Source organism: Panthera leo, chromosome D4 (genome assembly GCF_018350215.1).
Source record: "Panthera leo isolate Ple1 chromosome D4, P.leo_Ple1_pat1.1, whole genome shotgun sequence".
Taxonomy (NCBI): domain Eukaryota; kingdom Metazoa; phylum Chordata; class Mammalia; order Carnivora; family Felidae; genus Panthera; species Panthera leo.
Window position 1 is genome coordinate 57,868,988 of NC_056691.1, and position 14,674 is coordinate 57,883,661.

The window sequence follows — 14,674 nt, forward strand, 5'->3', positions numbered from 1 at the left end:
AGCTGAAGTTGGACACTTAACTGACTGAGCCACCCAGGCGCCCCAGTACGCATGGTTTCGTAAGAACTTTAAGAACAAAAAGGAGGGAGAAACTCATTTGGATCTGGAAATGGACTAGAAATGCCTTTCATAGACGTAGTATTTCTAGCTGGGTCTTAAAAGATGGCTAAGTTTTAAATGTGGAGGAGGAGGAAAGTTCTTAGGCAGAAGGACAAAGGGAGTAAAGGCACTTAGGCAAGAATGCAAAAGTATTTTTTTATTTGGCACTGGAATACCTTTCTAAACTGGATTTTAGGTCAAAACAAGAAAAGCAAAAAATTCTTGACTGGATTAAAGTATGACTGCAGAAGATCAAACATATTTAACCTAAAATATAGTTTAGAAAGGTAATGCCAAATAAAAATATTTTTCTTACACTGGGATAGTATATCACGGTTTTTTTCATTAATGGGTACATGATCATTTAATCAAGAGCTGTCTTTTTTGGCGACATGACTTATGACTTCCTTTTAGTACAGAATGCCCAAAGGACAACTAACTCCTTTGCAGAAAACTAAAGTCATCAGTGTAGAAACAAAACCAGAAAATCTTTACAGCCCCTTTATCTCTCTAGAAATCTGGAAATGGAGGGGTACCTGGGTGGCTCAGTCAATTAAGCATCTGACTTTGGCTCAGGTCATGATCCCACAGTTCCTGGGTTTGACCCCTGCATCAGGCTCTCTGCTGTCAACGCGGAGCCTGCTTGGGATTCTCTATACCCCCTACTCCCTCCCTCTCTCTCTCAAAAGTAAATAAAATACTAAAAAAATTAAATGGAAATGAAATCCAAAGGTCAGGGCAGTGTGACTATATATATAGAAAGAAAATGACACAATACCATTTTGAAAACTACAGAATATTATACCATCTGGCCTGATCTCTTTCACATGTGTTAAAAACAAAACAAAAACCAAAAAAAAAAAACCAAACTAAAGGTGTTTTAAGATTGTGTATGTGTGTGTATGTATGTGTCTCTTCCCTGTCTCTAGCTTCTATTCACAGTGTCCAAATAGAGACTGAGTGAGGATGGAGTGAGAAAGAGAACTAGCAGTATCAAAACAAAGTGACACTGTCGCTCACATTCAACAATACAAAGTTGCCTTCCAACCCCTAAACTGCACCTCCTCTTCCTAACCTCCAATAATATGAGGCACCTGGGAGGCACCTTCCTCCCGCAATATTCACTTTAGTCACCAATGTTGTTCCTCAAGAATATCCAGCACTTTCCTACCTCAATCTCACGCATAAAGCAGCCTTCCCATCCTTCAGGAGCCAGGTTAAACAACTGTGCTTCCACAAAATCTTTTCAGAATATCCAATCATAATTCACTGCTTTCTCATGTACATTCTCTCAAAGGAATTATATATAATTCTAATACAGGACCAAAGTCTATCTCATTATCACAGCTGTGTGGTACATGTAGAAATATCCTTAAGGATGCTAACCACTTTTTGATATATTTGTATTGTGAAATGTACAACGATTTATCTAATACATGTTTAATTAGATGAATGAGTGAATGAGTAAAAAAATACTTCTTTTGTGTATAATACTATGCAAACAAACTCACAGTTCACCTACTAACCTCATAATTTTCTACTTCTCCATCTTCCACATCCAATTCAAAGCTGAAAGTTGGGCCCACTGCAGGTGGCACTGGAAGCATTGATCTGCAGTGAAATAATCAAAACTAGCATTGATACACTGGTACATCACTTCAATGAACAGGTGGGAAGAACAAGGCTAATGCTACAGGGATAAAGAACGGTCAGTGTTACTCAGTGGCAATTTTAATGAAATGGACTTTGCTAGCAATAAACAAAAACTGACATTTTAAAAATACCATTCAGAATAGCATAAAAAATATGAAATATTATGGATTAGTTTAATAAAACATGTACAAGACCTATACAATTAAAAACTAAAAACACTGCTGGGAAAAATTTTTTTTAAATGAACAAATAAAGAAATATACTGTTGAGTGGACTAGAAGATGTCAATTCTCTTCCAAAACTGATTTACAGATTTCATGCAGTCCCTACACCAAAATCCCAGCAAGCTATGCTTTAGTAGAAACCTAGCTGATTTTAAACTTTGTATGGATCATTCAAGACTTTAAATCATTTTAAGAACCAAGTTCTGATACTGTCTGATTTTAAGACTTATAATAAAGCTATAATTATCAAAATAGTGTGACATTGGCACATGGCCCTCTGTACAAAACATTTCCTACCCTTCTTAGAAATTAATTATAGGCACAAGACTAAATTCTAGCCAATGGGATGTAGGCAGGAGTACAAGACATGCAACTTCTAGGAAGTAGCCTTGAGAGATGGGCAGAGAGATCCATTTTCATTTTTACTAGCTGGAGTATAGATGTAATGGCTAGAACTTGAGGAACCATCTTTAATCACATAGAGAAAGCCATAAAATTTTGAAGATGGTAGAACCATTCCTCAGTTATGGGGTAACAAACAATCCCTGAATTGTCTACTTCTGAACTTCATTCCATGAGAGAGAAAAAAAGAGCTATCACGTTTAACCCACGGGTGTATGTTACAAATGTAATCCTAACAATATTTCTAAGGCACAGATAACTTTTCTCTCTTCCCTTGAGAAAAGCAGCAGCATCGAAAGCTGGATAATCAAAGGTGACAAGTGATGACAGCTGCGTAAGAGGCAAAAACTGTCAATTTTTCTACCTTTTGATTTGTTAAACCTATTTTCTGGCTCACAAATTTCTTCCTCTCCCACTTCTCCCTTGTCCTTGGCTCTTCTCTTTAGTTCACCTTTAAATGGTCCCCCACCCCAACCACTCAACATTAAATAAAAACTAATATCTGGGGGTGCCTGGGTGGCTCAGTTGGTTAAGCGTCCGAGTTCAGCTCAGGTCATGATCTCGCAGTTCATGAGTTCGAGCCCCGTGTCAGGCTCTGCACTGACAGCTTAGATCCTGGAGCCTGCTTCAGATTCTGTGTCTCCCTCTCTCTCTGCCCCTCCCCTGCTCACGCTCTGTCTCTATCTCTAAAAACATGAATAAACGTTAAAAAAAAAAAAACCTAATATCTAACACAGCCTAAATTATAAATCACAGAGAAGATATTCATTTCATAAAATAAACTCTCAAGGGTGTAAAAATTCAGAATTCATTAAAATGAGAAAAACAGAACTTACAACACATATGGTAGTAAGCTGGGATGATAAGGGGGAGGTGGTATTGGCTGCTGGGATCGATATCTACTACGTCCTGTGAGCCTCCGAGGCATAAACGGAGGATAAGGCTGTAAGGGGAAAATGTTAAAACAATTTAAGATCATTCCACCTTTGCAACTATTTAATCTGTCAAACAGTCTCTCTTCTTAAAAAACCAACAAAGTTAAAAAAAAAAAAAAAAACCCAAAGAAACCAAAATATCTACAAAGTTCTTTAAGTCACATTTCCTATGTCTTAAATGTTAACACAGACACAACTAGTTTAAAACATAAAAGTTAGGCGTAAGTTATCCAAGCAAGTAATAAATTAATAACAATGAATGAAAACTTACTACTCCAAAGGACACCTCCTGATGCAAAGGATCATGGGTTAGGAACTGCAAGGGAGCTGATGGAGGTAATGTTGGGGGATGGGCCGATGGAGGGTAAGTAAAACCTCCTACTGGAAGATGTTCTCCTAAGAGTTCCACTTCATTTTCTATCCTTTGCAGAGGCTGAGGGAGGAAAAACGCAAACTAATATATTAACATACTTCCAGTATATTAGATACCTAGTGTTTAGAGAGTGTTTTATAATAATAAAAATTAACTACCCACAAAACACTTTTAAGGCCATTTATTTCTTCATGTTTATATCAATCTAAATTCATACATGTGAACAGACTGTAGTATCTTCCTGTCTTTAATTGGATTTCAATAAGACACTTTCTGAAACACGTCATTAAACATTTCCACTATCCATTCAAAGATATCTTTCTTTGGGGCGCCTGGGTGGCTCAGTTGGTTGAGCGTCCGACTTCGGCTCAGGTCATGACCTCACGGTCTGTGAGTTCGAGCCCTGTGTTGGGCTCTGTGCTGACAGCTCGGAGCCTGGAGCCTGCTTCGGATTCTGTGTCCCCCTCTCTCTGTGCCCCTCCCCACTCATCCTCTGTCTCCCTCTGTCTCAGAAATAAATAAACATTAAAAAAAAATTTAAAAAAACCAAACAAACAAAGGTATCTTTCTTTTTTTTTTTTGAAGTAGGCTCCACGCTCAACGTGGGGCTTGAACTCATGACCCTGAGATTAAGAGTCAAGTGCTCTAGCAACTGAGCCAGTCAGGCTCCCCCATACAGTTCTTTTATTATCTGAAACTTCTCTTTAAAAAGAGACAAAAAGGGTAAGTCAATCATATGAAAGTTAAAATTATTTTTTAGTCATACACACTTACCTACTCACAAAATTTTCAGGCACTTAATCTTTAAGAGATGAAATTGAGCATAGTATATATTTATCTATTTTTAAAGTTTGAGAGAGAGAGAAAGAGCATGCACACATGAGTGGGGGAGGGAGGGACAGAATCCCAAGCAGGCTCCACGCTGTCAGCACAGAGCCCAACACGGGGCTTGATCTCACCAACTGTGAGATAATGACCTGAGCTGAAATCAAGAGTCAGCTGCTCAATTGACTGAGCCACCCAGGCGTCCCACATAGGGTATATATTTATAAAGCAAAACCAGGGCTAAAAGGGATAAAATTCAGCAGGCATGATGCTGTATTTCTAATACATCAGACAGATCCTTGTTGTTGTCACTAAACAGCCATGTAACTTTTATATAAATAATGTAACATGAACCTCATTATTTATTATCTACAGAACTGACATGTTCATAGCCTACTTCAAAAGTGTATTATGAACACTGAGACAATGTACAAAATCAAAGCACAGAGCATGTTTTTTTCTTGACAGTAGCTTTACTAAGGTATAATTCACATACTATAGAAATGACCCTCTAAGGAGTACAATTCAATAGATTTTGGTAGATGCACAAGAGTTGTGTAACCATCACCACTACCTAATTCCATAGCATTTTCATCCCTCCACCCCCGACCTGTGCCCATCAAGCAGTCCACTACCCAATTTCTCCAGTCCTCCCCAAGCCCTGGACAACTGCCAATCTACCTTCTGTTTCCAAAGTTTGCCTGTTCTGGACATTTCACATGTGTGAAATCATGTGTGTCCTTTGTATCTGGCTTCTGTCACTTAGCATAATGTTTTCAAGGCTCATCCATCTTGTACTTAGTACAACAGTACTTCATTCCTGTTTATAGTTAAAAAAATAATCCACTGCATCAGCTGATGAGACATTTGAACTCTTTCCACTTTTTGGCTATTAGGAATAATGCTGCTATGAACATTTATGCTTAAATGTTACTCTGACTTCTCCTTGCAGTTAGGCAGTATCAATACATTATTCAAACATAAGTGGTTACACTTTAATGTGGGAGCTTATGCATGGTTGAGAGAAATTACAACGGCTGACACTGTGATAACACAACCTAAGTTCTGAATTGATTATGTGACCGGACCTTTTAAAGGATTCCAAACCCAGGAATAAGTGATGGCTAAATTTTGTTTTAACCTTGAATTCCCAGGTAATGGAAACTAAGAAACATCTTGGCATCAATCCTGCCCTGATTCTAATAAAAGCTTTTCTTGTAGAAGTAGTTCTAACTTTTTGGATTAGCCAAACTTCTGTCAAAATTGGCTTCTACAGTTTTCAGGAGAGCAGCCATTAAGTTCACCTCTACCTGAGACCCAGTCTGGTGCATAAATCCTTGGTAAAGGATGGTTAGGTTCTGTAGAATACACTGTCAAGTTCCTTTCACAGGGCTGAAATCTTTACCCATGCCTGATGGTTCAGATGCTCAATATGGCCAGTCCAAAAGATATCTGGACCTTCTTCCTGTGCCCTCCCTTCCTCTTCTACAGTGCTTATCCCTCCTCCAACCCCCTACCCTCCAAAATATGCCTCTTAGCTATATTCCAGTCCCAAGACAGAATTATGTTAACAGACGATCTCATCTTCTTTTCATCAGAATACAGAAAAACAGGACTTAAGAAAAAAAAAGATTGAGGGTCAGAAAGTTACTTTACTTGCCTAAATGAATAAAATTATTGTGGCAAGTATAAACAATTTTATATTTTCACTTTCTATTTCAGAAATACATAAAAGGAAAAAACAGAACTGAATTTTTCTTCAGATTTACTTCCTGCAGGACTGCCGATATGAGAGAAGAAATTTAAATTATACAAAACACATATAAAAGAACTAGAAGGGCTCCTAGATGGCTCAGTCAGTTAAGCGTCTGACTCAGCTCAGGTCTTGATCTCAGGGTGAATTCAAGCCCCACCCTTTAAGGAAAAAAAAAAAAAAAAAAAAACAACTAGGAAAATTTAAGAAAGCAAGTTAATTGTAGGTAAATATGCTTGTTATTTTTTTGTAGGTCTGTGAATTCCCTGATTCTTTTAAGAATCTAAATTATAGTTTTTAAATGGTAACAAATTACATCTACTAAATTAATCTGCCTCTTAGGGTCTCTACACATTCTGTGAAAATTAAAGACACAAGAGCAGATACCTACCGATCGTGATTGCTGTGTCTGGAAAGGGACAAACTGGCCCGGTGGCGGCAAATGAGGCGGATGATGGGGAGAAAGGTGAGGAGGATGTAAAAGAAATGGGTCACTAGAAATAAGGGGTGGGAACGCAGCATATGGTACTGGTAAGTGCTGAACTGAACATGCTTGAAGCATCTGTAAAAGATAGTGTTATTTGTTGTTAAAAAGTATCAGAATGTATAACCAGTGGTAACAATTTTTTAAAAGTCTATACATTGAGATTGAAATATCATTGCCATACCCCCCTCAAAATACCAAAATGTTTTAGTAACCTATATTAACAATGAAACAAGTGTATTTTTTCATCTGTTAATAAAATACTGGTAATTAGTACTTAATTCTGTATTTTATACAGTTCTCACAAATTAGTCAAAACACCTAATGTCCTATGAAATGGGGTGAAAAGTGTTGCACAGAAGAGGAAGCCCTCTCTACTTGACTGAAGAAGTAGCAGGTATTACTGCTTTCCTTTCCAAGAAGTTCTCCTTTACAATCTTAGAGAAATGTTTTTATTTCTAGAATTTTTATATTTATTAAGAGCCCGATTCACAGTTAAGTGCTTTATGTTATGTCTCTCATAATTTTAGTCTGCTAATTTAGTACACTGACTCCATAATCTCTTACTGAGAAACCAAACCTAGCTTGGGATAAATAAGTTAAACTAGTGTTGGTGTTTATGTGTTCCTTTTAATCTCAAATTGAAATAAGGATATTAGGATTATATTTAGATTCAGCAAAGTGCTTTCCTTTGAAGACCTTAGACAGTCATTTAAATCCTCTGGATTACAGTGAAATAAGGAGGTGAAATAAGGAGGTTGGACTGGAGGTTGGTAGAATAAAGGATAAAGCATAAGCTTAAAAGGCAGAAAGAAGTGGGTGTGAATCCCTGTTCTCTCATACTAATTGTCTCTGGGACATTTTTCAATTTCATCACCTAGAAAATGGGGATACCATTTTTACTACAGCGGGCTTCCTCTCGTGTTAAATAAGTAACACCAAGCACTCGAAGTGCCTGTTAGAATCCCGTAAGTGCTGAGACTATTACTGTTGATCAGTAAAGCCTGTGAGACTTTATAACTAACTAGTTCAATATCCTATGTTAGTACCCTCAACTCAACCTTTATCAAGGTTTAATTATAAACAATGTTGATATATGAAGGACCATGCTTTGATCTTCAGGATATTCAAATATGTATAAATTTAGTTAATGTAAAAATACATCGTTTTAAAGCTAATTGTATTAAACTGTCATTGTAAGTATACTTTGAGACTTCTGTTGCAATAAAATTGCCCTTTACTTGGAAGTGAAAAGCTTTTTACAAAAGGCAGTCTCTTCAATTCTGTTTGCTTACACGACACACTTAGCCATTCTAAAGAGGGGCTGCGGACTTACCGGAGGAGGCACACTACAGACAGGGAGGTGCTGTCCACTGAAAACCACAGAGCATCCTGGGACCTGTTGGGTACTGCAAGCAGGGATGTGCTGGCCTGTGCAGAGTGGAATCCCATGCGGTGCCACTGTTGTTACCGTGTAAGAAACAGGGACAGTGCCCTGATGGAGCTATCAGGAAAGAAAAACAGAACCTTAGAACTTCAGCTATTTGGGTAAAACATCAACTACTAAAAATTTAAATCTGGGCCTTTATTGATTCCCTTCTCAGTTACATAGATTTCCACAATATACTTCTCCAAAAGCTTCAACCAGAATATTCTTTGTCATTATATAGGAAAGCTGTTTCAAGAATAGTATATGAAAACCAGAGAACTGGGATTCAACTCTACCCTCAAAAAGACTTGAAAAGGCCAAGAAAATAATGACTTGATGTATTAAGTCTTCTTGCCTCCTTTACAGAATAAACTTTTCTAGAGGAAACTTGAAACATGAAAGCTCCTACCTTCTAATATCTAGCCACATCCAATACGAAAAAAATTTTTTATGTAAACCCAACTAGTAAAACAATGTAAAGTAGTATAAAAGAAGTTAAATAATTTCCTTCTCTCTTGGCCAGTCTTATTCCTATCCTACCTGAAGCTCCATAAGCACACAAATATATATATACACGATTATCCACAAATCGATGTCATGTTTATTTTCTTTTCCTTAACAAAAATGAGATATTGCTCTGCAACTTACTTTTTTCATTTAGTATTGTAGAGATCTCTTCAAGGGAGTTAAAGTCAATTCATTGTTTTTGATACTAGCCAGATATTTCAAGTACACTCACTCAATACAGTCCTATCATTAATATACTAATGGGATATTCAAGTTGTTTTCACTCTTTCGCCAACACAAACACAATTGTAAAAAAAATATCACTGAACATATCCCTACATACTAGTAGTTTCATTTATTTTGGAGGGATTACTGGGTAAAGGGTGAATTTTAAATTTTTTGCAAAAGGCTGAGTAAGCCACAGTCCTAACAGTCTATATAAGGCCCATTTCCCAGCACCTCCACTCAAAGTAGATGTACTTTCATTGCAAGTGTTCTTACCTACCTGAAGAATGAAAAAACAAAAACAGCACTTGCTCTGTAAACTGTATCCTTTACTTGCTGCCCATTGTCTATTAGGTTTTCTGTCACATTCATTTATAGTTTGTTTTTAGAGACACAACTACTACTTGTCATGTCTAATAAAACTGTTTTCCCAGCATATGTTTTATCTTTTGATAAACCTTTTAATGGTTAAAGTGTATCTTCCATGAATTTATATTTCTTGGACACAAAGTGTAGCTTTTGTAGTTCCCTTTATTGATGAGGTTATACATATAAGTTCCTAAATTTTCTGATACCTTTATTTTTTACATTTAATTTATACTCCAACTAAAACCGGTTTTTGTTTATAGTGTGAGGTAAGCGCTAATTTTTTCTTGAAATACTTGTTTCATTTATTAAGATGTCCTTTTTCTCTATAAAGGGAAATACCATCTTTTTCCATTCAGTAACTTCCCACTTATATTTTGTGCCAAATTTGTGCTGCTTCTGTTATAGTACCTTACTAGAAAAGTTAGTACCTAGGAAGACAAATTCTTATTACCATACTTTTTTTATTGGCCATTTTCACACATTTATTCTTATGTAATTTCTATTAATCTGTGTTAAAGGTTATGTTATTTTATAAAGGACACATAATTTTATTTTAAGGCTTTTCATTGGAATATTATGCCACATATTCAATACTATAGTACTGTCCTTCAAGAAATTACTTTCCTTCATAAAGATGTATTACTCTTACAAAATTTATTCCTCAAAGCTCCTTTAAAGTTTATAGGTTTTAATTATATTGTCAATGGTTTTTTTCTATTTCCATATAAATTGGTTAGCACTATGAGAAAAGTTAGATTTTTATGTATTTTGAAACTAATAATCTGATCCAACTTAATTCCAGAATTTAAAAAATCACTTTCCTATGTATACAATTCTACCTGTTCAATCAAAGATTCAACCTAATTATTTACTTGTCTTTTTGCTTTAGTGATAAAGAACCGTCAAAAATGATGTTCAAAGGCATTCATATCTGATTTTCATGGAAATGTTTACTGAATCTCTTTTTATGTTCTGGTTCATAGCCTTTTCCATGAAAATACTGCAAATACTTTCTTCCAAGCAGTGACTTGCTTTTTCACTTTTTAAATACTATCTTTGGATACGCAGTAATTTTTTATTTTAATGAAATATACCATGTTGGGGTTTTATTAAGTGGCTATTTATATATCCTGTTTAGGAAATCTTTGCCTACCTTATGAAGGCAATCTCCTTTAACTACTTAATTTTTTACCTTTCACATTTAGATCTAGAACCCAACTTTATTTTTGTGTATGATACTAAGTAGGAGTCAAGGTTCAAATTGATCTGCACTGTACCCAGTTGTTACCACACCATTACTAAGACCGACCTCCCTTTCCTTCCCTGAATTCCTTTAGCACCTGTGACAAATAAATGTTTAAGTTTATTTCTGACCATATATCAACAGTTCTATGTATGATTAGTACTCTTCCTATGTCTTAAGAAAGCCTTCCCTACTTTAAGATCATGAAGCTATTGCTACATTACTTTCTCAAAAGCTTATAGTTTTGCCATTAACATTTACATCTTTATCTACCCAGAACTGCTTTTGTGAATGGCAGGTGATAAAGGATCCGGTTTCATATTTTCATTTGGATACCCAATTGTCCCAGGATCATTTATTAAAAATTCTGTCTTCTTCCAACTCATTTGTTGAAGTCATTTATCATTCAAGTATTCACAAATGTGTGGGTTTATTTCTGGGCTTTATGTTCTACTTCATTAGCCTATTTAGTGTTCTGGCATTAGAATCACCTAAAACAGGTTGCTGGGTCCACACCAAGAGTTTCTGAATCACAACGTCTAAGGTAGTCTGAAAATTTGCATTTCTAACAAACGTGTAGGTGATGTTCTGCCCACCAGATTATCTAGGACATACTTTGAGAATCACTAGACCAGAGTGTCAGTAGGCCAACTATTTCAGAAAGAGCCAGAAAGTGAATATTTTAGGATTGTGGGCATCTTAATCTCTGCACAAAACAGCCATAGATGATAAACAAGCATAGTTGTATTTCAATAAAACTCTACAAAAACAGCCAGCAGTAGTTTGCTTTTCCCCACTCTAGGTAATTCCAGGTCCTTTATAAAATGCCATAGAAATTACAGAATCAGCTGCCCAAGGTACACCAAAAACTTACTGGACATTTATTGGACATTACATTATTTTTATCTATTCCATGTCAGTTTTGACAACAAGCAGTTTTTACAAAATTGGATCTTTCAAGCCAAACCTTCAGTATTTAGATAAGTGTTCTTTAAACTGCCCCAACAAAGTTTTATAATCTTCTACATAGAAATCTTAAACATCTTTTGCCAAGATTGTTGCATAACTTCCTGCATACTATTTTGACTTTTCAGTGAAACTTTTTTACTTGAATATTATGGAGAATTTCAAACATGCTCAAAAGTAGTGTAATGAACCCCTATATGTAACACTTAGCCTCCAAAACCATTAACCCATCAACTTCCATCAACTTCTCCCTTTCCTGTATTTTGTTGAAGCAAATCCCAAGAATCCATCATTTAATAAATATTTTAGTACGTATTCCTGGAAGACACAATCACAATAGCATTATTAGGAAAATAAGGTATATCCCTTAAAAATAAAGTATTCTAGTTCAAAATTCCAATTGTGTCATCAATATCAAAAATTTTAAACGCATTTTTCTTTTTTTGGATCAGAATCCAAAAATGGTTTACATATTGCAGTTAATTAGAAGACCTCTAAGTTTGTAACTGCCACTTGCATCACCCTTCCTCACCTTCAGCACCACAGCTTATCTCTTGAAACAATCTGGGTTGTTTAGCATAAAAATATCTTTTTACAAGTTTTTATTATGTTTGATTCTGGTATAGAAAAACACAACTGACTGTTGACAGCTGTTTTTGTAACCTATCAATCTGTTCAATTCTTAATTCTAATGTTCACCTAAGATGCTCTGCAATTTTTCTATGCATTATCATCATTCCACCTGCAGATAGTGATGGTGTTATTTGTTCTTATTCTTACACTCTTTTTCTTGCCTTCTGTCCTGGTTTAGCTTCCATAATAATACTGGGAACAGAATTCATCTATTTCTATGGACTTACCTATTCTAGACATTTCATATAATTGTGGCCCTTTGTGACTGGTTTACTTAGCATGTTTTCAAGGTTAATCCATGGTGTAGCATGAATTAGTACTTCACTACACATTTAAGTGAATATTTCATTGTATGGATATGCCATATTTTATCTATTCAACTGATGGACATAGAGTTACTGATTTCTGTACATATAATCTGTATTTGAGCAATGTATCAAATCCTTTCAAATTAGTATTTGTGTTTTCTTCTACAATTACACAACGAGGAGAAAAATACAATTATTTCTTTCACTGCTTTACATCCATTACTACATTATCTTATTACATTTGGTAGAACTAACATTAAATAAAAATGGACAGAACAAACACTGCTAGTTGCTGATTCATTGCTGGCCAATTAGGATAAAATTAGGATAATTTTATTTATTATATTTAAGTAATTTCCTTCTTGTCCTATCTTATCAGAGTCTTTACTAAATTTTAACTGACTTTTCAACATCTTCTGATAAAATCACTATCATTTTCTCCTATTATTTGTTGATGTAATATGAATATTTTCATATTAAGCTATCCTCTTATTTGGAATAAACCTTGTTTATTCATAGGTTATTCTTTTTGATACATTGCTAGATTGTATTTCTAAACATCTACTTAGAAAATCTTTCTGTGGGGGTGCCTGGGTGGCTCAGTCGGTTGAGCATCTGACCTCAGCTCAGGTCATGATCTCGCGGTTCGTGAGTTTGAGCCCCGCATCCAGCTCTGTGCTAACAGCTCAGGGCCTGCTTTGAATTCTGTGTCTCCCTCTGTCTCTGCCCCTCCTCTGCTAGTGTTCTCTTTCTCAAAATTAAATAAACATTAAAAAATTTTTTTAAAAAATCTGTGTATTCGAGAGTTTTCTTCTACCGTTCTTTGGGGATAGTTTCTACAGAAACTAAAGATAGCAATCCCCATTTTATCTTTATTATTTTTATTTACTTTATTATCTTTATTTACTCTTGATATTAAAATGATGTGGGTTTGGGGCGCCTGGGTGGCTCAGTCGGTTAAGCGTCCGACTTCAGCTCAGGTCATGATCTTGCGGTCCGCGAGTTCAAGCCCCACGTCAGGCTCTGGGCTGACGGCTCAGAGCCTGGAGCCTGCTTCCGATTCTGTGTCTCCCTCTCTCTCTGCCCCTCCCCCGTTCATGCTGTGTCTCTCTCTGTCTCAAAAATAAATAAACGTTAAAAAAAATTAAAAAAAAAAAATAAATAAAAAATAAAAAAAATAAAATGATGTGGGTTTCATAAAGTAATCAGAAAACTGGTCTTAAGAAAAGCCTAGAATCATTTGTGTATTATTACATGAGTGTTCCTTAAAGATTAGAAAAATCATCTGTGAAGCCATCTGGTCACTGTACTTCTTCAATGGTAAATCTTTAAGTAGCTTTCACACTTATGTGGTAATTCAAAATTTTCTATTATTGTTGGTTCAACTTTGGAACTTCACATTTTCTGTTGCCCCAGAGTTATATATAGACTTTCATTATAATAGCTAACAACAAAGTTAATTAAGCTAATACCAGAGTACTTATCACTGGTACTAGTTTAAGTGATCAAAATAATTCAATTATTCCAACATCCCTTATAAAATAGTTGTTTTTATTTTACAGTTGAAGAAAATTCTTTGAATGTTTCCTATGTGTATGGATATAGATCTTTTTATCAATCCTACTCTTATTTATGTATTTGTTCTTTTCTCCTTACCCAAGCTCACAAGGTGCTTGCCATTCTTATCAATTTTTCAAAGCACCAGGACTGGGTTTCCTTTGTGCTGCTTCAAAACAGATTTCCATATTATTAATTTTAATTGTATTTCCTAGTAATTTATTCTTCTCAATTCTTTTTGGTTTACTCTATTTTCCCCCCCTAATTACTCAAGCAATTAGTTCATTTATTTTCAATTTTTAAAACAAATAACGAAGGTTTATAAAATTTTCTCAGAAAACAGTTCTAGGCGTATGACTTTGATAGGATTTTTCCTTTAATTTTCCTTAATTATAATCTGCCTCAAATATTTCAGTGTCATTTTTTAAATCAATTTTCAAACTTATAATTTATAGTTGTATCAGATTATGACCACAAAGAATGTGGTCTAGAAAATGTTTTCTTTTTAGAACTTCTTATTGCATGATAAATTTTTTGAATTGTTTCATTAACACAAGGGAAGAACAAGTCTGATAGAAGATGGTGCCTGGGAGATCATATTTTCTTTCAATTTTTTCATTGTTTCCACACTCTAGTGTAGATGAAAAAAAGGGATGCTAATCTGAGTCTCTTTCCTTTGTTAATTTCTC

General features: G+C 35.3%; 1 protein-coding gene across 7 annotated transcripts in view; it reads right to left on the reverse strand.

Moving 5' to 3' along the window:
* The window catches only part of RNF38 (ring finger protein 38), a 50,374-nt gene that overhangs the window by 8,487 nt on the left and 27,213 nt on the right, over positions 1-14,674 (reverse strand). For 6 of the 7 annotated variants that reach the window (XM_042913279.1, XM_042913281.1, XM_042913278.1 and 3 more), the window contains 5 exons: positions 8,085-8,252; positions 6,656-6,826; positions 3,585-3,767; positions 3,215-3,321; positions 1,626-1,710 (listed from right to left, as the gene is read on the reverse strand). In XM_042913279.1, the coding sequence (XP_042769213.1) occupies positions 1,626-1,710; positions 3,215-3,321; positions 3,585-3,767; positions 6,656-6,826; positions 8,085-8,252 (714 nt within the window). The remainder of the gene's footprint in view (positions 1-1,625; positions 1,711-3,214; positions 3,322-3,584; positions 3,768-6,655; positions 6,827-8,084; positions 8,253-14,674) is intronic. The other variant, XM_042913275.1, reaches the window with a different exon arrangement.